Here is a 24,117-nt window from a genome sequence, read left to right on the forward strand (position 1 = left end):
GCAATTAACACCCTTTTTTTTACACACAAAAAAAAAAGCATGAATATTCGTTAACTTATTCACCAAGTCTTGCACTTGAAATTACTGTAATGCTGATAAAGCGGAGAAGAATATGATATGAAATGACACGATGAAACGGGGTTAGTGGAAGTAAGCAGCTGTTTGATGAATTTCAACACGTGCCAAATGGCAATGCCAATGCATTACGTAATAGTTCCCACTTCCTCCATTAACCGCCTCACCAGTAATTAGAGGGAGTAATTAGTAAATGGACCCTTAATAATATATAAATTATATTTGATAGAGAGAGAGAGAGACACAGAAAACTGAAAAGGATAGAGTTTGATAACTGAAATACAACTACTGCAAATTAAACTCTCTCTTCCCTGAATAACCGCCGCCCCCACGCCGCATTTGATAAGTAGACTACTTACAGCACATTCTTCCATTTCTCTTTCTCTTACACTTTTTTCTAGGTTTTGAAATGGAGACCAACCACAGCAGCAGCATCCCCTCCGATTTCCGACCTCCAACGTTGTCTTCTGGTCATGTCATCGGAGAACCTAGTAGTAGCTCCTCCCCTTTCCATCCAACAACCCTAATTTTCAACCCCAGACACCAGACCAAGAAGAAGCGCTCCAAGTTCATCAGAATCGACGCCACCGCCGCCGGGCTACACAGTACTAAACCCACCAGAAAGCCTGACCCCTCCGCCCCCAAAATAACTCCCCCCTGCACCGAGTGCGGCCGAAAGTTCTGGTCATCGAAAGCCCTCTTCGGCCACATGCGCTGCCACCCCGAGCGCCAGTGGCGTGGGATTAACCCCCCGCCCAACTTCCGACGCACGGCGGCGGAAACAATTTCCGACGAAAGAGACTACTTGTATTCTTCTTCTTTGTTGACCGAGGAGGATCACGAAGTGGCCGCTTGTCTGTTGATGCTGGCTCATTCCGCCGCCGCTCCTCCTCCGGAATATTCTGATTCGGCCGGTCAGCACATAGTTGATGGGAATTGCGGGAGGTTTGAGTGCGCAAGTTGCAAGAAAGTGTTTGGTTCGCACCAGGCTCTTGGGGGCCATAGGGCAAGCCACAAGAATGTCAAGGGCTGTTATGCAATTACCAGGAATAATAATTCAACCGCTGCAGGTGGAGGAGATCATCATCAGGAACAAGAAGAAGGAGAAGAAGAATTAGGGTGGTACTCAGAAGATAATAACAATAATGGGGGCCATAAATGCAACATATGTTTTAGGGTTTTCTCAAGTGGTCAAGCATTGGGTGGGCATATGAGGTGTCACTGGGATAAGGAGGAAGCTAGGGTTTTTGGTGGTTTCGATTTGAATTTGTCCGGTACTGCTGGTGGTGCCACCACCACACCTCCTCCTCCTCCTCCACTTCCACCAGTTGTTGATGATGATGGTGATGCTTCTTCCCCTTATTGTTCAGGCATGGCTTTGGATTTAAGGTTAGGGCTTTGATATATATATATATATATATATATATATATATATATATATATATATATATATATATATATATATATATATATATATATATATATATATATATATATATATATATATATATGGTGAAACTTATGTTGCTGTACAGTTTGTACTTACTGATACTATTACAAGTATATGTTGATCTAGCTAGTATACTAGCGTGTGTATAATATGCATGTGTGTAGCTACTACGTACTACGTACTAATAGCCATATATAGTTAGCTAGGGTTTGTTGCTCCCACAATTTGGGAGTTGATTATCCATCATAACTTCTGTGTATCATGAATTAGGATGATTCTTTATCATAAATATCATCATGCATCTATAAATCACTTTTCTTGTAAATCTGTAATATTTTGGGTTTTCATTCCTTTTATCATTTCTTGTTAATTCAAATCATCTTCAACAATTGCCCACTTCATTTTAATTTGTTTTGGTGGTCACATATTTTCTATATTACCGAGGATTAAATGTTTAGATCGGTTTTTAATTTAGTGGAATGCGGCCGAATTATATTCTTCTTTAGGTCGTCTTATTTGAACGTAAAGATCGATCAAACCTATGTAATCGATCTTATGAGATCAAATCAATTGTGTCATTGAAAAAAAGATTCATATTTCTCTACAATATACGGTCCTATATACACAAATAAAAGAAGCTAATTTTACCAACAAAATAATGTTTTTTTTCTTTTTCATTTTTGATTGAGAAATTAGATAGGGCTGAAGCTCTTTGTGTGAAAGATGAACTTTTGAATGTTAGAAAATAATAAATTAGCCTTAATTGTTTACCTTTTTAATTATATTTGCCTGAAAGAAGTCCTTTTTATATTAGCAGATGGATTAGATTTAAGTAATTGGATAACAAGTAGAAGTAAGAAAGCATATATATATATATATATATATATATATATATATATATATTGATAATTGATTTATGTGAAAATGAAATAATAGAAGCATTAATTAAAATATTGTGTGGTGTGGTGTGGTGTGGTGGTGGAGTGGATTAGTGGTGCAGTTTCCTCTTTGTTCACTCACTGCACCTTTTTCAGTTTATATTGAAACACACACCGGATTAATAGATCGATCACTACTGTTTTTGTTTTACGATTCATACTTCAAAGTTTATTATATACTATATAATTAACTGGTGTGTTAACATTCATTAATGTGGTATTAATATCAAATCTACTCTCCAATATTTATTTTATACTAGAAATCAACAGTAGAATAGAAAGAAAAAAATAATATCAGCCAACTTTATTTTGAATCTTGGTTCAACTATCATCAAATGAAGTAGAAATATAATTTTTAATTTTCAATAGTTAATGTGATTCAATCCATTTTGTTTGTAAGGGGCATAAGGCCATTTAAAAGAACAAAAGCACTACTCATTATTCTGTGAATTTTAATTTTAATTTTTTTTGTCAAATAAAATTCATCTCCATATATATTCTGTTTGTTAATGTCAAAAGTCCCACTAGTTATTAAATGATGATTTTCTTTTTAATAGGTGCCGGTCATGAACTAATCTATCAAATCACAACTCTAATTAATATCAATGACTAATCATTTTGTTAAACTAGTATATATTTGTTCTTTTTAATTTCCAAACACAATTAATTAGTGATGGAGTGGTGGCCTTTTAATACATAACGAATTGTACAAAAATATATTTGACTTAATCAATATATATATAATCCCCATATTAATTGCATCAAATCCTTGATCATCAACTGAATAAATTAAATTATAATGATATCTACACCATTATATATGTACATATGTATCAAGAAAATAAAATCTTAGTTAGTATTTGCAAGAGAATTGTTTCGAAATAGAGCAATTAATTAAGTGGCCTGTTAATAATATGGTCTTAATGTAAGGCTCCTGGAAACTCGATTTGACTATAGTTATATAAGTTTGAAAAAGAAAAGGTTATTACTTTGAAACACACAAATACACAATGTATGTAGTATATGATATTTAGGATCATGGATCATGAAGTTGTGTGTAGTAGTTATATAATTAATAATAGTAGAATAATAAACAAAATTAGACAATATATATGGTGATGATGAGCAAGTAGGTAGTGATACAGCCTGAGAATGAATGGACTAATTATTATTATTAATAATAATAATTGAATAATTAAAAATAAAAAAATGAGAAGGTTTGGTGTTTCCCTGTAAGCAACAAGCTAGGTAAGGAGGATGATTGGATAGAAAAAGGGAGTAGTCAGTCTTTTCTTCTGTTTCACTTTCATATATATATATATATATAAATGGCCTTAGCTAATTGATTAGTTTGATGGATTCACATAATTATAATTAATTTGGAATTAATAATAATATAAATATAAGGTTTGGGTGTGGAGGGGCAAGTTATAAGTGGAGATGCGGCGAAGTGAAGACGCATGCAGAAGAGGGCATGTATCATATTGAATGGCCCTCTGTGATTCTGAGAGCCATTTAATCAATTTCATATATATATGCTTACTTCATTTTCACCTTTTTCTTCTTCACACACACACACACACACACACATGAACTGTTGCAATCTGACCTTCAACAAAAAGTTAATCTGACCACATGAGTTACCACTTATAGCTCGCTCGTGTGCACTAGTAAATCTAATTATTCCAACTTTTCATATATTCTGAGGATATAATGATTCAAGGTCAAACCTCGCTCTTTATTAATAAATAAATGAATAATAACCACGTACCACCTTTTCCTATATATATATATATCAATCAGGAAAACATTATATATAGGGCATTTATATTTAAAATTAGTAAATAAACATATGCTGATTTAGATGTCAGATCATGAGAGCTCAATTAAAGATTCTATTTATTACATCAAAACACACAAAAAAAAAATATTAATAAAGTAGAGGGTTTAGAAGGAAGGGGGCAGAAAAAGGAGTAGGGGCCGGGTAAGTAATTAGTAGCAGAGCAATAATATAATAATATTAATATTAATAATAATATGTTTGTGCAGCCTCCCGGAGCTAAAGAGGACACCTAAACGCACTCACTGGTTTCCGCATATACACAAACACAACTCATTTACTATTAATTACCTCATTAACTACAAACTCACCTAATTCTTATTATTATTATTATTATTAATAATAATATTAATAAATGATGAAATCATCATATCATGCCATAGTCAGACTATAGTACTACTCCATCTGTTTCAAAATAATTGTCTCTTTTTTCAAAATATTTTTGTTTCATATTATATGTCATCTTAGATTTTCAATACTGTATTAAATGCATTTTTTCCTGTTTTAACCTTATTAATTCAACTATAAGTATTAACTTTCTCTTATCACATCATTAAATAATCAAGGTTATTTTAGTTTTTCTAATATATTTTACCTAAAGAAAAGACACATTTATTGAGTTTCTTAATACTTGTGCAAAGATAAAAACGACACTTAATAGGAAACGGAGGGAGTAATTAAATAAATTGAATTGAATGGCCAAACTTTTGGGGAGCCCCTCAACTCTCAACTATTGCAGAATGATGTCACCTTAAAAACATTAATTTAATTTATAAACCTTAAAAACAGGAAAACATGACACACCACTCACTGATTAACCTGTATTCTAGTGTTATATTATTATGGAGTACTTATTAACTTGGTTAAAAAGTAATTAAAAGCAGCCCCTAATATAAATATGTTTGATTTTATTAGTAGTAATTTGAATTGGGAAAGAGGAGAGAATTTCTAATGGTGGGGCCCACCCAACCCAAACACATTGCATCGGTATCTGCCCAGCATAAAAGAGATTCTTCCCTCACATTCGGCCATTCTTTCATTTCATTTCATTCCCCACTCTCTTCTCATATCAAATACCCTGGAAAATAATACATACATACAGGCATACAGCCAAGAAAGGAAGAAACACAGGAAAAAAAAAACTGCTTTCTCCTTTCCTTGATAGTTAGTTTGTTTCAGACTTGAGAGAAATGACTTTCTAATTAGCCATGACCATGATTCTATTGTGGATGGGGTTCTTCGAATGACAGGTAACTTAATTACAAACCCCATTCATCTCAATTCTCTCTCTCTCTCGCTTGTAAGGAGTTTCGTTGACGTTGCCTTTTTCAATGTTTGTATTTTTCTTTCTTCTTCTATATATGTTGGTTTGTTGTCTCCTTTTTAGATGCTCTCTGTTAATGTATATTTGCTGTTGAATGTGATTTATCACTTGTTAGTTGTAACAAGGTTCGGTTATTCTGTGTTATGGATCTAATGGTTCCATTCTTCTAAAGATTCCTTTTTTTTTTTTCTCAAGTTTGATGTTTTTTTCCTTTTCCCCTGATTGCAGTTTCATATATATAAGTATTCATGCATTGAAGATGTTAGTGACACTAGTACTGATTGGATTTTGGAACACAAAGGAAAAGAACCCTTGTTGGAGGTTCCTCTTCTTGTTTTTCATTTTCAGGCTTCTCCTCTGTTTCGGCTCGTGATCTCTTACTTTACATTTTTCGAATAATATATAAATGTTTTCTACTGATGGAAGATGGTCCCTTCATACCTCTTTCATCACACACCGCCATTGATTTCAATTACATGGATGAACTCTTGTATGATGGTTTCTGGCTAGAGACCACCACCTCCACCCATGAATCCAACTTTAATTGGCCGAATCCTTCGACTCCGCTTACACTCCTTACCGATGATTTAAATCCCACTTCCTTCTATTTTCCCACTTCAGACCCTAACATTAATAATCCAAATCAGCCGCGTTTCTTGCACGAAGAAACAGCAATATCAACTACTTTCGGTGAGCCTGCTCTTACTCACCTAGAGATGGATGAATTTTCTGAAAATGAGAACAGAAGGTTGTGGGTTGGTCCCAACAGAAATCCCATCTCGGTTAAGAATAGGTTACTGCAGGCTATCAACGGCCTCGACGCGTCTACAAGGGACAAGGATGTCCTTATTCAGATTTGGATTCCTGTTAAGAGAGGAACCAGACAAGTCCTCACTACCAACAACCAGCCATTTTCCATGAATCCAAACTCCAAGAATCTTGCAGACTACCGTGATGTTTCTCAGAGCTATCAGTTTGCGGCTGACGAGGACTCTAAGGAATTCGTCGGATTGCCTGGCCGTGTTTTCTTGAACAAGTTGCCTGAGTGGGCCCCCGATGTTCGTTTTTTCAGGAGAGAGGACTATCAACGTGTTAGCCACGCACAGCAGTACGATGTTAGAGGGTCCCTCGCTCTTCCGGTTTTCGAACAGGGCAGCGGTGTTTGCTTGGGTGTGGTTGAGATTGTCACGACTAGCCAGAAAGTCGATTTTAGCCCTGAACTCGAGAGCATCTGCAAAGCTCTAGAGGTGTCTTGTCTTGTCTTGTTCATTTTTATCAGTTTGTGTTTCTATTTTTTAATTCTGTGATTGTATAATCATCCTCTTTTTTTTGCAGTCTGTTGATTTGAAGAGTTCCAACATTCAGAATCGTAACAATGGTGACGACGATCAGACGATGCTGCTCAACTCATTATCATCTTTTACACAACAAAATTGCGGGAGTTCACGAGTTATCACGGAAACTTGTGACAAGGGCAAAGCAGTTGCAGCTTCTTCGACTAATGATGAGTGTAGTGGAAACTTTTCATTGACAATCGGTGATGCTTCATTTGGTACTAAAACAAGCAGCGAAAAGAGACGAACAAAGACTGAGAAGACTATTAGCTTGCGAGACCTTAGGCAGCACTTCTCTGGGAGCCTCAAAGAAGCTGCCAAGAGCATTGGAGGTATGAATGTTTTAATGTTTTTTTTAATTCTCGCAATTATAATGAGAATTAATACTAAATGTTCATTGAATATGTATATCAGTGTGCCCAACTACATTGAAAAGAATATGCAGACAGCACGGGATAACGAGGTGGCCCTCACGAAAGATCAAGAAAGTTAGTCACTCGTTGAGGAAGCTTCAACTTGTGATTGATTCAGTACAGGGTGCTGAGGGTTCTATTAAGCTCAGTTCTTTCTATAACAACTACCCAAATCTCGTCTCTCCAAACCTTGTACAAGGAAGCAACCACTTGCAACCGTCGGAAAATCAGTCAGATGGTAATAACTTGTCAAGTCCGTCAAAATCACCTCCCTCCTCTGGCGGCAGTCACAGCTCCAGCTCAAGTTTATCTTGTTCTACCGGGGCAAAGCAATCATCGTCTATTCCTATCAACGGAGATGCTTTATCAGCAGAAAAGAATGGAGCGATGATGCTAAAGAGAGCACAGAGTGATGCAGAATTGCACGAGAAATGCCAAGAAAAGGAGACAAAGCTTTTGATGCGGTCTTACAGCCATAAGATTGTGCCTAGTTTAAGAGTAAAAGTTGCTTTTGGGGAAGAAAAGATTCGATTCGGTCTGCAACCACAGTGGGGTTTTAGAGAATTGCAAGAAGAGGTGTTGAGGCGTTTTAACATAAGCAATATTGGCAGTTGCGTTAGTTTAAAATATCTTGACGATGATGATGAGTGGGTGCTTTTGACTTGTGATGATGATCTTGAAGAGTGTACTTATGTACACAGGTCATCCAAGAACCGAATAATCAAATTGGCAGTGAATCAAGCTTCTTATCCCAATCTTGGAAGTTCATTTGGCAGTAACGGGCCATAGTACTAAACATTACTAGTTGTGTAATATAATCTATGTAGTGTGTTGTAAAGTGTTCCTCAGGGCTTTCTGCATGTATTATGGCTCTGTTTTCTTGTCTTCCCTTTTTCACTTGTATGGAAATTTTGTTGTTTGTAATATAAAATACAGCTCTGATAAAAAAAGAATTGTTCCGAGTATTCCTTTGAGATATAGCCAGCATTCAACAAATTTACCTACCAAACACTAATGAAGGATATTTTTTACTGACACTTTTGAGCTCGTAATCAGAATCTCCTTCATTTACAAAACAAACTAACCTTTACATCTACCACATGATAATGTAGATAAAAATTACGTGCGTGGTGGGAGAGGATATGCTCGATGTGGTTCTTGCCTAGGATGATGATGTGGAGAACGATGATGATGATGATGTTGATGCTGCCCCAGTGATCTGTTATTATTATAAGCTGGTGTCTGATTATTAGTAGAATGGAGTGATGCAGGCGGCCTGTCCTTGGCAGCAGAGTCGATTCTTTCAAGTGTGTCAACAAGCTCTTGCATTGAAGGTCGATTCTTCTGTTCGTTTTCAAGACAAGTGAGAGTGAGTTGAGCAATTCGGAAAGCGGATCTTGATGGATATCTTCCTTCCAAACGAGAATCCATAACTGTCTTCAACTTCCTCCTGTCCGATAGATATGGCTTTATCCAATCTACCAGATTCTGCTGTCCAGATGGCCGGTTTGTGTCCATTGCACCCAAACCAGTCAGCATTTCTACTAACACCACACCAAAACCGTACACGTCACTCTTCACGTACAAGTGCCCTGTCAATTATTACATGCAAATTATTACAATACACACGAGAATTATTAATTAATTAATGAGCGTATTATGACGTACCTGTGGCGACGTACTCTGGTGCAGCATAGCCTTGGGTTCCCATAACCTGTGTGGTGATGTGAGATTTACTAGCCGTTGGACCCATTTTAGCCAGACCGAAATCAGATATCTTAGCATTGTATGACTGGGACACAAGAAAATAGTATATATGTTAGAGCAATGTCCGAAAATCAGAAGATCACTCAGTCATATATATGATTAATAAGCCAATCAACCAAAAGACAAAGTTGTAAAATGTAACAACATAAGAAGCAAGTGGAAGAACGACTAAGAAAAGAAATGATGGTAGGTACGGTACCCCATCGAGCAATATGTTGGAGGCCTTGAAATCTCGATAGATAACGTTTCTGTCTAAAGCATGCAAGAATGCAATACCACGAGCTGCTCCGATGAGTATCTTAAGCCTAATATCCCATGAAAGTGGCTGAACAGCAGCACCCCCTAAAGTAATTAATTAATGCAAATAATATCAATTATTAGATCAGTAGTAATAATTGATAAATAAAAATCAAGATCATGAATAATATTGATGACTTACTTCCAAAAAGATGGTTCTCTAAGCTGCCCTTTTGCATGAATTCATAGACAAGCAAAAGCTCTTTATCCTCCAAACAGTACCCCAATAGCTTAACAAGATTCGGATGAGAAAGTCTTCCCAGAAAATGCACCTCAGACTGCAACACATATATATACATTAGTTTAATTAATTAGTACTAATTAATCTCAAAGTAATTAGTAGTAGAATGAATGAATGAATGAAGAATTACAATACCTGCCATTCTTGAAAGCCCTGCGTGCTTTCATGATTCAACTTCTTGACAGCAACGACGGATGATGATGATGATGAAGAAGCGGTAGTACTAGTTTTCGAAGAGTCGAGCCAGCCTTTGTAAACCTTACCAAAACCACCTTCACCAATAACAGTATCACTCCGGAAGTTTCTAGTGGCAGCCTTCAATTCCCAATAACTGAATATTCTCAAATTAGGAAGGGGCAACATATGCCCTCGGGGGGGCGCATTCGAGTACTCATCGCTCCCACTTCCCGATAATCTGCTGTCACCAGAAACAGCTGCTGTGCTCCCGCTCGATGAACATGTTGTGTTGCTGTTACTCGTTTGCTGCGATTGCGATACTACCCCTGCCAATAACATATCATCATATCATTTATTTATACAAACATGATCATCTATAAATAATCAATAATACTATAAGAAATAAGATCATCTTTAAATTCAAACCTGAACTGAATTGAGCAGTGGTGGATGGGGTACTACTTTGTTCATCAACAGAAGCACAACTAAAGCAAATTCCCATCGATCTTCGATTATTAATTAATATGAATGAATCAGAAAATATATATAGAGATATGGTTGATCATCACCACCAATCCTTCTTTCACACATACATATGATGAAATTTGTCTTCTTATCCTAACACAACTTATATATATAAGTAGCAATTAGCAACTACTTTAATTTGTTGCGTTTCCACACAAGAATTATTTTAATGACTGGGTTCCAATATTTCGATCTGTAGTGGGAAAGCTTTATTATATAAATATATATTCAGCTTTGATTAATTATTTTAATGATGGCTGTTTGTTTACGAAAGAAAATAAAAAACAGAGTCAAGTCAAGCAGCGTGTACTTGGAACATTTATTTCTCACCGGCCGGTCACAGTCAACTGCTCATATCTTCTTCAACCTTTTTATTACTACAATTATTATTTATTCAAAAAAATACCTTAGCTTGCACATTTTTTCCCATGTCAATTAATTAATTAATTAATTAATACCTGCACTTTTATAAAGTCAACTCTTTTTTATTACAAACAAATGTTTTAGTAGATGGGAATATATAATATGAATCAGCAACTTGAATTTTGTTGCGTGCTTCATGGTTCTAACAGAAAATATGGAAAGCAATATTTACATTTATTAATTCAACTAATTAATTGTCGGGTTCCAGCAAAGTCACGTCTCCATTTTAAATGTTATGGACTTGACTTTTTCTTCACACATTTTCAACTTGCATGTAATTTGTTTCAATCAAAGTGGTCTAACTGTAATTACACCCTTGCTATTTTGAGAGGGGACAGGTGTAAATATACCAGCCTTGTCAGCAATCTCAAACTCATTATTACCTTGTTGATTCAATCTCAAGGCTGGTTATTTCTGAAATAAAACATGTGTATATCTGTATTCATATGGAAATCTCACCCAATATACCCCCTTCTTCTCTTCCTCAACAGAGACGAATACCACTCTCGGTACGTACGCTATCTCCTCCTCCCTCCTCATCTTCAATTCTTCTTATTCTACTCCTATTTTTTTTTTTATCACAGTCCGACGACGCCTCTGGGGTGGTGGCACGACGGCGAAATACTCGGCGGAAGAGATGAGGTCGCCGGCGGTACCTGGTTGGCTTGCGGCAGGGACGGGAAGCTTGCCTTTGTTACCAATGTCAGGGAAATCCGATCCTATTCTCAACAACTCAAAAGCAGAGGAGATCTCCCTGTTCGCTTCCTCACTGTAATTATTCACTTGTAACCCTAATCTCTCTCTCCTTTTTTTTTTTGGTTAATTCGATCGATTAAACCCAGATTCTCATGAACTGAATTAATTTCTACGCGTTGGTGATTTATTAGTTTATGTGTTGTTTGTTTGGGTGATAAACATTGTAAGGTTCATGTATCTATGAATTATTTGTACATGATGGATGATGTCGTGTAGAGCAAGAAGAATCCGCAAGAATTTGCAGAGGAAGTGATGGGTGAAATAGATGAGTTCAGTGGGTTCAATCTAATAGTAGCTGATCTATGCTCCATGAATATGGTTTACATAACAAACAGGCCCAAACATGGTGCTCCATTTGTAGCACAAGTCTCCCCTGGTATTCACGTCTTGTCAAATGCTAATCTCGACACACCATGGCCTAAGGTAAAACATAATGTACTTACTATCTGCTTTAAGTATGAAATCTTGGGAAGAATTTGAATCACTTGTTGTCATTCAACTATATATTTGAATATGCAAGCATCTTTTTACGCGAGATCAGAGGAGAGGGATGTTAACATTGAAGGATTGACTACAGAACACTTAAAAAGAGTGGAGTATTTCTTATTTTTATTGTCTCCCACACATTTTGTTCTCACGAAGGGATCATCATGATTTAGTTAATTGGTCCATCATTTTTCCTTTTACGAGTTCCACTCTGCGATACTTTTGATATGAATTACCATACATATTGCAAAATAATTGGACATGCTTTCAAGTTGAGTAATTCTTGTATTATTGCAGGCTGAAAGGTTGAGGCATAGTTTCGAAGATGTAGTTAGAAAGCGTTTAGAAGGTGAAATATCATTGAAAGAGATGAGCGGAACCCTGATGAATGACACCACCAAGGATGAGGACGAAAGCAAGCTGCCTCGCATTTACCCCTCTGAATTTGAATACCGTTTGAGTGCCATTTTCGTTGAAGCAGATACACCTTCTGTAACTCTTCGTCCAAATTTTAATTTTCTCACGCCAATGCAAATATATATACATATAATTCAAATTAAAAATCTGTAATAAATCATCTTTTCCTGATTCTGTTTATTATGTGTGTTTGCAAAAGGGGCGATACGGGACAAGAAGCAGCTCTGGAGTGGCTGTGAACACAAGGGGAGCAGTATCCTTTTACGAAAGGAGTTTGGAAACAAATGTATGGAAGGAGCTCACTGTAAACTACCATATTCAATCCAACAAAGCTGCTGCTACATATTGAGGTACTGTCTGTCTGTACTTAACACAAAATAGTTTCACTGTTTTGTATCAGTTGTAATGTTCTCAGGAATAAATAAAGCCAAGTGTTTCCTAAGGTTTGTAGCAAGATATGTCTCTTAAGAAACATCACTTTATTTTTCTTAAGAAACATCACTTTATTTTTCAAATATAGTCGAAATTATTTTGTTTCAAACAAACATTACTTCCATTTTCAAATTCTTCCGCAAAACATATTTCTCGTAGAATAGAAACAAGCCCCGCAAATACTTAGGCTAACGGTCTGTGGCTTCCCCTCCCCCAGTCATTAGACACTTGCTTAGCAATAGAAGAAATTCGTCATTCGCCTTGAGAAACAATAAATCACTTTATTTTCTAAATTATTCTTGTTTCTGTTAATTTAGATCTGGCATTCAAAGTTGGGAACGTTTTCCAATTGAGAAATAGTGTAGCCTGATGATATGATATGATATGATATGATATATAAAACAGAGCAAATTAAAGGTGCTTTAATTTGCTAATTCATTATTGGAGGCGTAGAAAACGAAAAGCCTAATAAAAGCAGCAGCAGCAGCAGCAGCATAACTAACTAACTACTCTAGGACAAGCATCTAGGCAGACATTATTTTGTACAGCAGTAGAGCTGAGAGTTGTGGAGGTCGGTGGATCAAGCAGCGCAGGTGGGACAGGTGCAACCAGCACCGCACTTGCAGAAGGCTTTTCCGGTGGTGGTCTGCTCCGTCTTGGAACAGTTGCAGGGGTTGCAGCCGCAGTGTTCGCCGCAAGGGCACTGCTTGTGTTCCATATCTCCACCGCTTGCCGCCATCTCACCCGAAGCACACCTGCAACCGATGCCACCAGGGCACGGCGATGGGCAGCCGCACCTGTCGTCGCACACCACAGCACTTCCTCTCATATCAGACATTATAATTAAAAAGTATATTATATGAAAATTGTTGAAGTTGGATGAATGGATTGGATCAAGTTTGTATGTATTATATAGTTGAGAGGAATGCAGGAAATAGGGTAAAACGTGGCATAGAGAAGAACAGATGTCACAGTGAGGTTTCATGATTCAGCTCAATCTTGAACACGTGCAATATTTGTCCCTTCTTACTCGCTCAAATGTTACTACTACATTACATTACAAGCATCTTGTTTCAAACTAATCTAATAAAAAGGGTAACCTAAAGAATAATTCTTCTATGGGCCGGGCCGACTGCTGCTCCTTGGATATTTATATATGGGTCCCACCGCTTAGCTGTTGTGCTCATAACAAAGTCAAAACACTCTTTCGGTTTTTCTTCATCATTTTTGTCTCCCACACCTTTTTCATCCCCATCATTTCTTTCTTTTTTATATTTATTAATAATTCAAAATACTGAAATATAGTCGAGAGTTCAATTCATAATAACAAAAGATGGCTCAAACAATCAACCCTCATTTGGAGAGTTGTACTTAGTTTTACCAATAGGATAAAATGTACATGGCTCGAGTCCCCCTCCCCTACTTCCTATTGTAATGACTTGAATTACTCCAAAAAAAAAAAAAAAAATAGCTCAAACAAATCGAGATATATATGCAAGTACAAGAATCAACAAATGCTTGGATTAAATTATGCCCTTTATACACAGACAAGTAATAAAACCAAAATGAACTGTTCTATAGTACACAACAACTCTTGTAAATTGTATCTACAAACAAATCAAATTACACCTAATCGTCTCTCTTAATATAAAATCATGCAAAAACTATACTAGTATATTTATAATTTACACTGATAATTTCAAAAGGACAAAAAAGAGAGAAATAATATCCTTTCCACCAACTCTTTTTTTTTTTTATTATTATTATTATTATAATATTCTTTTTGAATATTATGGGGAATAACAAATAAATAAATAAATAAAGAAATAATAATAATAAAAAAAAAGAAGAGGAAATCAGTCAAGAGCATTGGGACCTGCACATGCATTGAGAATAGGATTCCAAATCCACTGAACCAAAAACTTCCTTCCTCTCCGGCCGTTCAAATTGTATGTCCTCCCTCCTCCGTCCTTCATCACCTGCCCTATGTACCCTCCTCCTCCTCCCGTCCCGTACAATCCTTCACACAGATCTCCTATCTCCGTCGGCGCCGTCGGATCCTCTCCGGCGTACCACGCGTTCACCAGTGGATTCGACGACACTTCTGCCAGCTCGTGCCCTATTACACTTATCATCCCGTCCACTCCTACGTCCCCGTTCGGCGCCCTCAGCGCCGCCGGACCCCCTCCTCCCATGTACCCCGGCACCGCAAATGGGTATGCGCACACCTCCGGGCACTGCGTACCTGAATTCCCCACCCACGCGTACGGCAGTGTGTACCCGACCATCGACGGAAATGTGAAGTAGTGGAAGCCGCATACGGCGCGGCAGAAGTCCTGTACGGTGACGTCGGTGGCGGTGAGGACGAGGTAGATCCCGTTCTTGTGGTCGACGGCGAAAGGCTTTGATTTGACGGCGGTAGCGATGACCTGTTGAATGGTGAGGCGGGTGAGGTGGGTGCCGTGGGAGTAGAGATGATCGGAGTACTCTCCGGCGATGAGGATGTTGCGGGAGATGTTGGCGCCGGTCTGGTCGGCGTAGAGGGAGACGGTGCGCCACCAGTCGGAAACAGATGGGGAGGGGGCGGCGCGGTGGTTGAAGGTGGAGATGGAGAGAAGGAAGTCTTTGATGAGGAGCTGGTGGGAGGGAGACCAGTTGCCGTACCAGATGAGATAGATGTTAATCGGGGAAGAGAGGACTGGGCCCATGTGGTAACGGAGGTTTACGAGGTTAGATGAGCCCTCAAATCTCTTGGAGGCGGAGAATACTGATGTTTCATTATCTGATATAGCATTGTTGTGGTGAGTTAGAGAGTGAGATAATGAGGCGAAGATGAAGATGAAGATGAAGAAGAAGAGATTCATCAACATATTGGAAGGAGGAGAATGGGAGTGACAGTGTGATAAATAATGGAGGAGGACCTGCTGAGATTGTTTATTATAAAGGAGTGAGAGAGAATGAGAGAGAATGAGAGAGAGAGAGAGAGAAATTAGGTTTTGGGAGGGAAATGAAGATGGGGCTGGCGACAGCTGCCATTGTTTATGTGTACTGGTTGGTGGGCACAAATTTTGTTTTCTTCTTTTCCCACAAAAATCTTGAAATTTGGGAACTGCACTGTACTTTGTGTAAAATATCTAGGGGTCTAGTTTGAAAAATTACCGCAAAATTAATTATCAACAAATAGGACTCCTTGGAGTGTAGTTGCGGTCGAATAAAAAATGGGCAAAATTGAGTTTGTATTTATCTAGGGTTTTGATGATAATTAGGAATAGGAGAGTAGCCTTTTAATTTTGTTATAATTTGAATTTGAATTTGAATTGTTAGTAATAAATAATGATTGGGATGGTCCTACTCCTATCCAAACGAAGAGGAATGTGGGGGGCTGGCAACTTGCAAACATCATCACCATTTAATAATTTATTCATTAGTCTTTGTTTGTTTGTTTGGTGCAACATATAAAATTATAAATAATATCCAAACAAACAAACCCTCAAAAAAGAAAGAAAACAGAGGAACAAACAAACTACCTGCTAAGTTTCTTCAACATATATAATTCTGGAGGATGAGAGAGAGCATAGCATAGCATGTCTTCATCTTATGCCTACAAACCAATTATTGTACAATACAATCTTCATATTCCCCCATTCATTCATCCATCCATCCATTCATTCATTCATTCATTCATTCATTCATTCAGTCTCGATAAACCAAAACCAGTTAAATCACAGTCCGCACCATCAGACTTAGTAACCGTTTTTTCGATTCAACAGATTATCCAAACTCTGAAAATATATATATATATATATCCACCTTATAAAATGGCCTGCCCTTCATTGTTCTCTAAAATCTTCAAGCTATTTATTTAACATCCAAACTAGTACACATACCTTCTTCTGCCAATTCCAATAACTAAGCAAAACTCTCTCTATATCCTCTCCATTTATTGCCAAATTACAAATGACAAATTACTCTTTTGCACACATCTCTCACTCACTCTATTCAAATTTTACTTTTCAAACCCATCACTCTCATAAAGATACATATATAAACACGCACTAAAAAAGCATAACAATCTTATTTTAGGCGACCAAAACGAGATTTATGTTGACTTAAATATACAAGGATCGAACCATAGTGCATCATACGTCTTATAGAATCGTCAACTGATAATTGATAATGACTTTCAGGATAAAATAAAAGCACATGCATGAGTGATAAAAGTAGAAAAGAAGAGAGATTTCCATTAAATCCTTGGATCATAGTATTTATTGACCGACCACCCTGAAATATGACGAACCAACCAACACTAAAGAAAACTGTCTGGTTTGGGAAGAAAAAAAATAAATATAATATATTGCATAAGATCCATTAAGAAAATCTCCATAGAGAACATCGACGACTCGACTCAAAGTAATGTCATCATTCATACCTTTACAGAGAAAATCTCGATGAGAGAGTACCAAGTTCCTGAAACCCCAAGTATAACACCCAATACAACTATGCTGATATCAGCACTAGCTCTTCTCCAGCTCATCTCTTCCTTGAATGTTAGATAATGAAACAGTGCTGGGAATACAAACCCTAGTACACAGCAAGTGCTGCTTCCAACCAATGACAAGAAATCTGCAAAATTTGGTACAAACAATGCTACCAAACTCACTGCAAGTACAAGCATCCACCTCATCCACAAGCAGTACCTTCCATTTGAAAACCTCCTCTCAAACACTTCGTAAACCGGGTTCATCATCAATGGCAACGTAAAGAACAAATTTATACACAGCCCCAGCTGTACTACAGTACTCAAAAGTCCCTTCCCCATGTTCGCCGTGATAATATCTCTCGTGTTCTCACCGAAGGCAAAGTAACCCATTGCTCCAAATGCAGCGTACATGGATGCAATAAAGAACATTGTCAGCCCCAATATCTTCCCAAACTTCGACTTGTCTTTCATCTCCGTTTCCAAAGGCAAAGCCATTCCAATCCCTTCGAACGAGTAAACAGCAACACCTAATCCGTAAAAAAATGTGGAAAGAGTGCCAAAAGCCTCAACGGCTGGCATTTGCTTGGTGAATATGATGGCATCCTGAACCATCACAACCCCCATTGCACCCAAGTCTACAATATCTGCGAAAATGCTCAGAGGGGCCAAAAGGGTTAGTGATGGGATTGAGTTCAAGCCCAATTGAAATGGGAAGCAACTCCAAACGTAAAGACTCTTGGCAGAAATCCCCAAAAAATTAGGGCTGGAAGCAGCAGCAGCAGAGGAGGAGGAGGAAGTGGAAGAAAGATTGGCGAGAGTGTTGCCAATGAAAATGAGATAGCCGACGCAGAAGCCAGCCTGAGATAGAACAATCATGGAATCAACGGCGAATCGGCCAATAGAACCACAGACGGCGAAACCCAAATCACCGAAAGATGCAATCTTTGGGAAGGCAGAGAGGGGGGAATCCTCAAGCTTCTTGCGGGTGTGGATGAGGAGCATCATACCGTGAAAAGTGAGGGCGGCGACGAAGGAAATCATGAGGAGGCTGGTGAGCCAGCCAGTACGCATGAATGTGTAAGGGAGGCCGAGAACGCCGGCGCCGACGATTGAAATAAAGACGTTGGCGAATGTTTTGGGTTGAGAAGAAAGGGTGTGGGGTTTGCCATTGACGGACAACAAAGGGGTGTCTTCTCTGGGCAGTATGCGGAGGGTGTTGCTGGATGACCCAGCTTCATTAGTTTTATCGTCGTCGAACCCCATATTCTTTGATATGTATATATAATCGATTAGCAGCAGCCCCTCCCTCCTCAACGAATCCTGTTTGGAATTATGTGAATTGGGAATCGAATTCCAATCCAATTCCTTTGAGGTGGGCAAATTAATGGGTGGAAAAAAGAAAAAAATCTGTGAAATGAGTTGCAGCGATTCTAAAGGAGGAAAATGGTAGGGGGTTGAGATATTTTAGAAGAATTGAAAATGAAAGCTGTTAATTTTGATCATTTTATTATTATAATATTATTATTACGTAATACTAATAGATAAGAAAGAAAAGAATAATTATAATTTATAATTAGTGTATAACAAAATGAGAGAGAGAGAAAGAAGAAGGCGTGTGCCATGTGGGTCGCCGGTCCACGAAATCGGCTAAGGAAGTTAGAGGCGTCTCCCTGCTCGGCTGGGCTGCTTGCAACTCCGTATCTGGATTATCTATTTATTTATTTATCATATTTAATTCATTTTATTTACCATAAACTGACCCAATTATGACAAACAACTAGTTTAAAATAAATTTAAAGGAAACACGAGTTTGCAGGATATATATATCAAGTTGTTTTACTATATTTATCAAAAAATGGCACATCAGACAAATAACCTGATCCTGCCCAGCAGATGCACTAGTAGTACTACTACATTTACTATTTTCAGGATAAAATATATAATAAGAATGTCTTTATTTTTCTGTTTATTTAAAAATAATAATTTTAGGGAATTATTTGGTTACATTTTTATTTTTCTTTCCCACTCTTCTCCAACATGTATTAACATTTTTTTTTTAAATTCAAAAGCAAATATCAAAATAATTATAAATTCACATGTACCTTTGGAATAGTATATATAGAGGATTGGTTTACAGAATGATACAGCTACCTTTTCTCATAAATAATAAATAATTAAAATGATCAAAAAATTAGAGTTTCCGTTATACAAGCATTTCATGAAATAAAAATCAAACAGAATGTGACAAGTACAAGATGGGATGATGTATGCTATAGCTAGCTACTTATAATTGTTATTATTAGTATCATCAGCATTAATAATAATTTGGGGGGGCTGCTGCTGCTGCTGCTTAGCACCTAGGGAGAAGAACTCAGTGATGACCTCAAGAGGCATCCCTTTAGTTTCCGGAACCTTTAAGTATACGAATCCCCATGAAACTAAACTCGCCACCGCAAATATGCTGAATACACCACCCAGCCCTATCCATGACAGCATCGTCGGCAAACTGTACGTAATCATAATATTGCATATCCAAAATGTGATTCCGCATATTCCTATGCATACCCCGCGTACTCTTGTAGGAAATATCTCTGCGCACAGAATGTTTGGAATGGGACCGAACCCCATCGCAAAGAAACAGCTGTACGTAATCACACTCACTGTTGAAACAGCCGCCTTCCCAATATTGCTCCCCACCTCAATATATCTTGTCATCACTAGAATCACCAGGCTCACTGTCAGCACTGGATTCGTGTTCAGCAGCAAACTCCTGCCACCATACGTACCCCAATGCAACATTATATATTTATTACTAAAAAGAAAAGGAAAGATAAAATGAAATAATACCTTCGTCCGGAAACATCCATAAGGCGCATGGCAATAACAACGCAAGGGAGCATCAACAATGTCATGACAGCGCTGATAAGCAGAGACGAAGATGTTGAGCTTAATCCCATGTCGGCTAATAGCACTTGAACCCCTGCTTGCTCCAGTATTTGTGGTGTGTAATACAGAACCGCATTTATGCCCAGGAACTGTAATATTTATACATGGATCACAATCTATATATATTCAGTTACTTACTACCTAACTAATATAATTAGTATATATACATACAGTAGTGGATCATGTTGTAAGAAGATTATTGAATGGAATAGAGAATGAATGACCTGCTGAACCATCTGGATGCCCATGCCTACAATCAAGGCATGTTTGACACCGGGTTCGAATAGATCCTTCCAGTTAGGGCCTTTAGTAACAGCAGCTGCACAAGGGTGAATCATGGCTGCCCCAAGTGCTGGGTGGTGATCATCCGTTAGCAGTTTCGCTGTACATGATGATAATGCAGATTGACTCACCAGAGCTCCTGCTTTAACCAACTGATTATTACTATTTTGATCCCCATCTCCATCTTTATGCAAATAAACCCTTTTTAAATCTCCATTATTAACATTATTATTATTATGATCTGCTGACGATGATGAGCCTTCTCCGCCCTCCTTCCATTTCCATGCCAGCTGCCAGCCACCGCCAATGCTAGCTGGTGTGCTTTGATGATGATCGCATTGGCTTGTAGTCTTGAAGCTACTTCCACCGGAAAGTGATGACGTCATCATTGTGTTCCCCTGGCCGGTAGTCTGACGTGATATTAGAGGACTGCGTAGATCATCTGATGCGTATCCTCCTTCGTTATGATCTGCATGCTGCCTCGGTTGGTGGTGGTGTTCATTATATGATGATGTGGCGAACACGCTGCTGCTTGTGGTTCCTACTAATTTATCATCATCAGACTTGTCGTGCAAGGTGTCGAAAAGTGAGACAACGGGGTCTATGGAGAGAACACTAGTCTGCTTGCTCAGAGATGCTGCCGAAAGAAAACTAGTGTTTCCAGGTGGGAGGCGTAGGGCAACCATTGAGGAGATTCCTTCGGCCCTCAACACTTTAATTTCCTCCTTTTCGTTACTCTGTTTCTCTTCGTCCACCACTTCGTTTGGAGGGCCGATCACGTATTCCTCGACAGCTGTTTCATGCCCAACTTCTAGTCCTTCAACTAGCAATGCCAGTTCACCTGATGCATAAATCCATATATATGCAGATGATCATTAATTACAACAAAGTATATATATAGTAGTTGTATTCAACATATGATCGATCGATCATAACTAATATCAGATAACCCCGGCCCCTTGATTATATATTATGTTACTTCATCTGATCTTCTCATAAATATTTTTGAAAAAGAAGAAGCTAAGAAGAAGAAGAAGAAGTGAGCTGACTTGAGACATCTTGGGTCCCACGAAGTCTCTGCAGAACCTGCCTGGCCTCAAGCACCCTCCCTTTACTCATGAGCCATCTCGGAGACTCGGGCAAGTAAAATAGGGTTAATGCAAAGTAAATAAGTGATGGGGCAAATAGAACACCGAGCATCAATCTCCAGCTGGAAGATTCCGTCAATGACATACAGAACACAAAGCTATAAGACAAGAATATCCCGGTTGAGTAGGTGAACTGAGGCAGAGTGCTCAGCAAACCTCTTATCTCCGGCGGTGACATCTCAGATATATATAACGGAACAAATGTAACTGCCAACCCTATTCCAAATCCATCCAACAGCCTCGCAAAAAGCAGCGAATATACGTTTGGAGACCATAGCATTAGAACACCGCTCACAAAATAAAACATAGACGAGACAATCAACATTGGACGACGGCCTAGCCAGTCCGATATTCCGCCAGAGCACAAGGTGATTAAGGTGGCTCCTATTAGTGACATGGCCACACTTAGCCCTTCCATTGTCGGCTCATTTTCCCATTCGAATTCCTTCTTTATATAGATAATTGCACCTGCATGCATACATATATATATGTGTGGATATAAATGACAGAATAATGTAATTAATTAGGAGTAATTAAGGTTGAAATTGGAGAATATATATATATTATAATACAAGTACCAGCCATGGTAGCGTTATCCCATCCTTGTAATAAATTGCCGACTGCAGCGACAATAGCCACAAGCACAGCCGCACTCATCCCCTTTTATATATATGTATGATTATTAATCCGCACCCACCCACCTAATTTCTTCACAATTGATATGCTGAACAAAAATCATAAAGAAAAAAAAAACCTAATTAACATGATTAATGATTACATCAATATAATACATGTCTGATGTATATTGATATATATAGAGATGTACAAAAGAAATATGTATTGTTGCCAAAATGAAGATGCATATGTGAAAGAAATGGACCTCGAATGAATTCGCCCAACCCAATATAAATAAATGACTAGTAACCAAGATATTTTGTATTCAACCCAGATTTAAAAAAGAAAAATTATTAGCAAGAGATGATCGAGTTATGAAGATTAAGATTAAGAGAGAGAGAGAGAGATGAAGAAAAGGAAGTCGATGAGATGTTAATGAGCTGGGAAGCGCCACCTTGCATGCCCAGCATTAAATTAGGTACCCCTTATATCCATAATAATAATAATAATAATAATAATAATAATAATAATAATAATAATAATAATAATAATAATAATAATAATAATAATAATAATAATAATAAATAATAATAATAATAATAATAATAATAATAATAATAATAATAATAATAATAATAATAATAATAATAATAATAATAATAATAATAATAATAATAATAATAATAATAATAATAATAATAATAATAATAATAATAATAATAATAATAATAATAATAATAATAATCCAGTTAATTACTATTTGGCCTAATTCAATTCTAAGGATTTGGATGAAATGTGGGAATACATTACAACTAGCTGGATTTAATTTGTTTCCTAGCAATCAATTTAATTAGTGGTCAAAAATCAAAATCATAGACAATGCAGCAGCTAACCATTTAAAAAAATATATTAGTTACTATAAATTATCCTGTAGAACCAAAGAAACTCGAAATCCACCGAAAATAAACATATTATTTTTTTTTTCTAAAAATGATGAAATCCTGACTATTACACACTTATTTACAAGGATAATTAGCAAGAACCCCCTCATCTAGAAAAATGAATTAAGGAAACACCCCTCCCAAAAATAATAAGAGAAAACTCCCTTAGCTAATATTCTACCCATATGATATTTTCATAATTCTAAAACTACCCTTAATTGTCTATTATAATTTATAGTCTTTCAAAACCCTAATCTTATTTTTATTCTTTCATCCGCCGTTTTCACGGTCCATCGTTTCTCTTCTTCTCTCTTTTTCTCTTCTCTTCTTCTCTGTTTTTCTCTTCTTCTTTGTTTTTTTTCCTCTGTTTTCTTCGACAATCTTCCGCCACTGCCGCCGTCGTCGCCGGGAGATGGAGAAAGAAAGAAGAGAAAGCACCCATCAAACATTATACATGATTTTGATAGCGATTATGAATTCGAATGCCATGATTGCTACATCGGAGGCTATTAGAGATAAGATTGTCGATTTGTCGCCGGAATCGGATTTTGATGGGTGGTGGTTCTACTTTGGTTGGTGGTGCGAGTTGTGATTTTATTTATTTATTTGTAATAAAAAACCGTCATAATGTTAAAGTAAGGTGGTGATGATGTGTTGTGGCGGCGGTGTGGTGAGGATGGGGAGGCAGATTTAGGGTTTATTGGTGGACCGGGCGGAGGACGGCGCCTTTAGAGAATTTCGCGCAGGCTGAAACCTTAATCGACTATGTACATGTTCATAGTCGATTAAGCTAATCGACTATACTCTGGC

The 24,117-nt window shown here is 37.5% G+C and overlaps 8 protein-coding genes across 10 annotated transcripts; 3 read left to right on the plus strand and 5 right to left on the minus strand.

Moving 5' to 3' along the window:
- Positions 1-413: 413 nt before the first annotated feature.
- On the plus strand, positions 414-1,477 carry LOC105954591 (zinc finger protein ZAT3). Its single transcript, XM_012978256.2, has one exon. The coding sequence runs from the start codon at positions 485-487 to the stop codon at positions 1,475-1,477; it is 993 nt and encodes a 330-aa protein (XP_012833710.2). The 5' UTR covers positions 414-484.
- Positions 1,478-5,105: 3,628 nt separating this feature from the next.
- Positions 5,106-8,339, plus strand: LOC105954662 (protein NLP2). Its single transcript, XM_012978334.2, has 4 exons — positions 5,106-5,553; positions 5,856-6,874; positions 6,963-7,293; positions 7,376-8,339. The coding sequence occupies exons 2-4, from the start codon at positions 6,047-6,049 to the stop codon at positions 8,161-8,163; spliced, it is 1,947 nt and encodes a 648-aa protein (XP_012833788.2). The 5' UTR covers positions 5,106-5,553; positions 5,856-6,046; the 3' UTR covers positions 8,164-8,339.
- On the minus strand, positions 8,314-10,712 carry LOC105954534 (putative serine/threonine-protein kinase PIX13). Its single transcript, XM_012978205.2, has 6 exons — positions 10,283-10,712; positions 9,815-10,182; positions 9,581-9,716; positions 9,341-9,483; positions 9,043-9,166; positions 8,314-8,966 (listed from the first exon to the last, which is right to left on the minus strand). Exons 1-6 carry the CDS (start codon positions 10,356-10,358, stop codon positions 8,494-8,496), a joined length of 1,320 nt encoding a protein of 439 aa, XP_012833659.2. The 5' UTR covers positions 10,359-10,712; the 3' UTR covers positions 8,314-8,493.
- Positions 10,713-10,931: 219 nt separating this feature from the next.
- LOC105954667 (transport/golgi organization-like protein (DUF833)) lies at positions 10,932-13,920 on the plus strand. 2 transcript variants are annotated; one of them, XM_088812940.1, is made up of 6 exons: positions 10,932-11,313; positions 11,389-11,575; positions 11,777-11,983; positions 12,344-12,538; positions 12,663-12,813; positions 13,411-13,920. In XM_088812940.1, exons 1-5 carry the CDS (start codon positions 11,231-11,233, stop codon positions 12,810-12,812), a joined length of 822 nt encoding a protein of 273 aa, XP_088669066.1. In that variant the 5' UTR covers positions 10,932-11,230; the 3' UTR covers position 12,813; positions 13,411-13,920. The 2 variants fall into 2 exon arrangements, with proteins under 2 accessions (XP_088669066.1, XP_088669065.1); XM_088812939.1 differs by having other exon boundaries at positions 11,148-11,313; positions 13,343-13,920.
- On the minus strand, positions 13,293-13,880 carry LOC105954665 (uncharacterized). Its single transcript, XM_012978337.2, has one exon. It carries the CDS (start codon positions 13,878-13,880, stop codon positions 13,476-13,478), a length of 405 nt encoding a protein of 134 aa, XP_012833791.2. The 3' UTR covers positions 13,293-13,475.
- Positions 13,921-14,450: 530 nt separating the features above from the next.
- Positions 14,451-15,973, minus strand: EXL5 (EXORDIUM like 5). Its single transcript, XM_012978336.2, has one exon. It carries the CDS (start codon positions 15,763-15,765, stop codon positions 14,752-14,754), a length of 1,014 nt encoding a protein of 337 aa, XP_012833790.2. The 5' UTR covers positions 15,766-15,973; the 3' UTR covers positions 14,451-14,751.
- Positions 15,974-17,110: 1,137 nt separating this feature from the next.
- LOC105954663 (Transmembrane amino acid transporter family protein) lies at positions 17,111-19,040 on the minus strand. Its single transcript, XM_012978335.2, has one exon. The coding sequence runs from the start codon at positions 18,636-18,638 to the stop codon at positions 17,319-17,321; it is 1,320 nt and encodes a 439-aa protein (XP_012833789.2). The 5' UTR covers positions 18,639-19,040; the 3' UTR covers positions 17,111-17,318.
- A 487-nt stretch (positions 19,041-19,527) lies between these two features.
- On the minus strand, positions 19,528-22,842 carry LOC105954536 (monosaccharide-sensing protein 2). 2 transcript variants are annotated; one of them, XM_088814563.1, is made up of 6 exons: positions 22,632-22,842; positions 22,330-22,475; positions 21,653-22,219; positions 20,546-21,444; positions 20,223-20,410; positions 19,528-20,145 (listed from the first exon to the last, which is right to left on the minus strand). In XM_088814563.1, exons 2-6 carry the CDS (start codon positions 22,406-22,408, stop codon positions 19,656-19,658), a joined length of 2,223 nt encoding a protein of 740 aa, XP_088670689.1. In that variant the 5' UTR covers positions 22,409-22,475; positions 22,632-22,842; the 3' UTR covers positions 19,528-19,655. The 2 variants fall into 2 exon arrangements, with proteins under 2 accessions (XP_088670689.1, XP_088670690.1); XM_088814564.1 differs by lacking the exon at positions 22,632-22,842 and having other exon boundaries at positions 22,330-22,519.
- Positions 22,843-24,117: the final 1,275 nt, after the last annotated feature.

Source organism: Erythranthe guttata, chromosome 14, assembly GCF_056151865.1.
Source record: "Erythranthe guttata isolate IM_541 chromosome 14, IM_541, whole genome shotgun sequence".
NCBI lineage: Eukaryota > Viridiplantae > Streptophyta > Magnoliopsida > Lamiales > Phrymaceae > Erythranthe > Erythranthe guttata.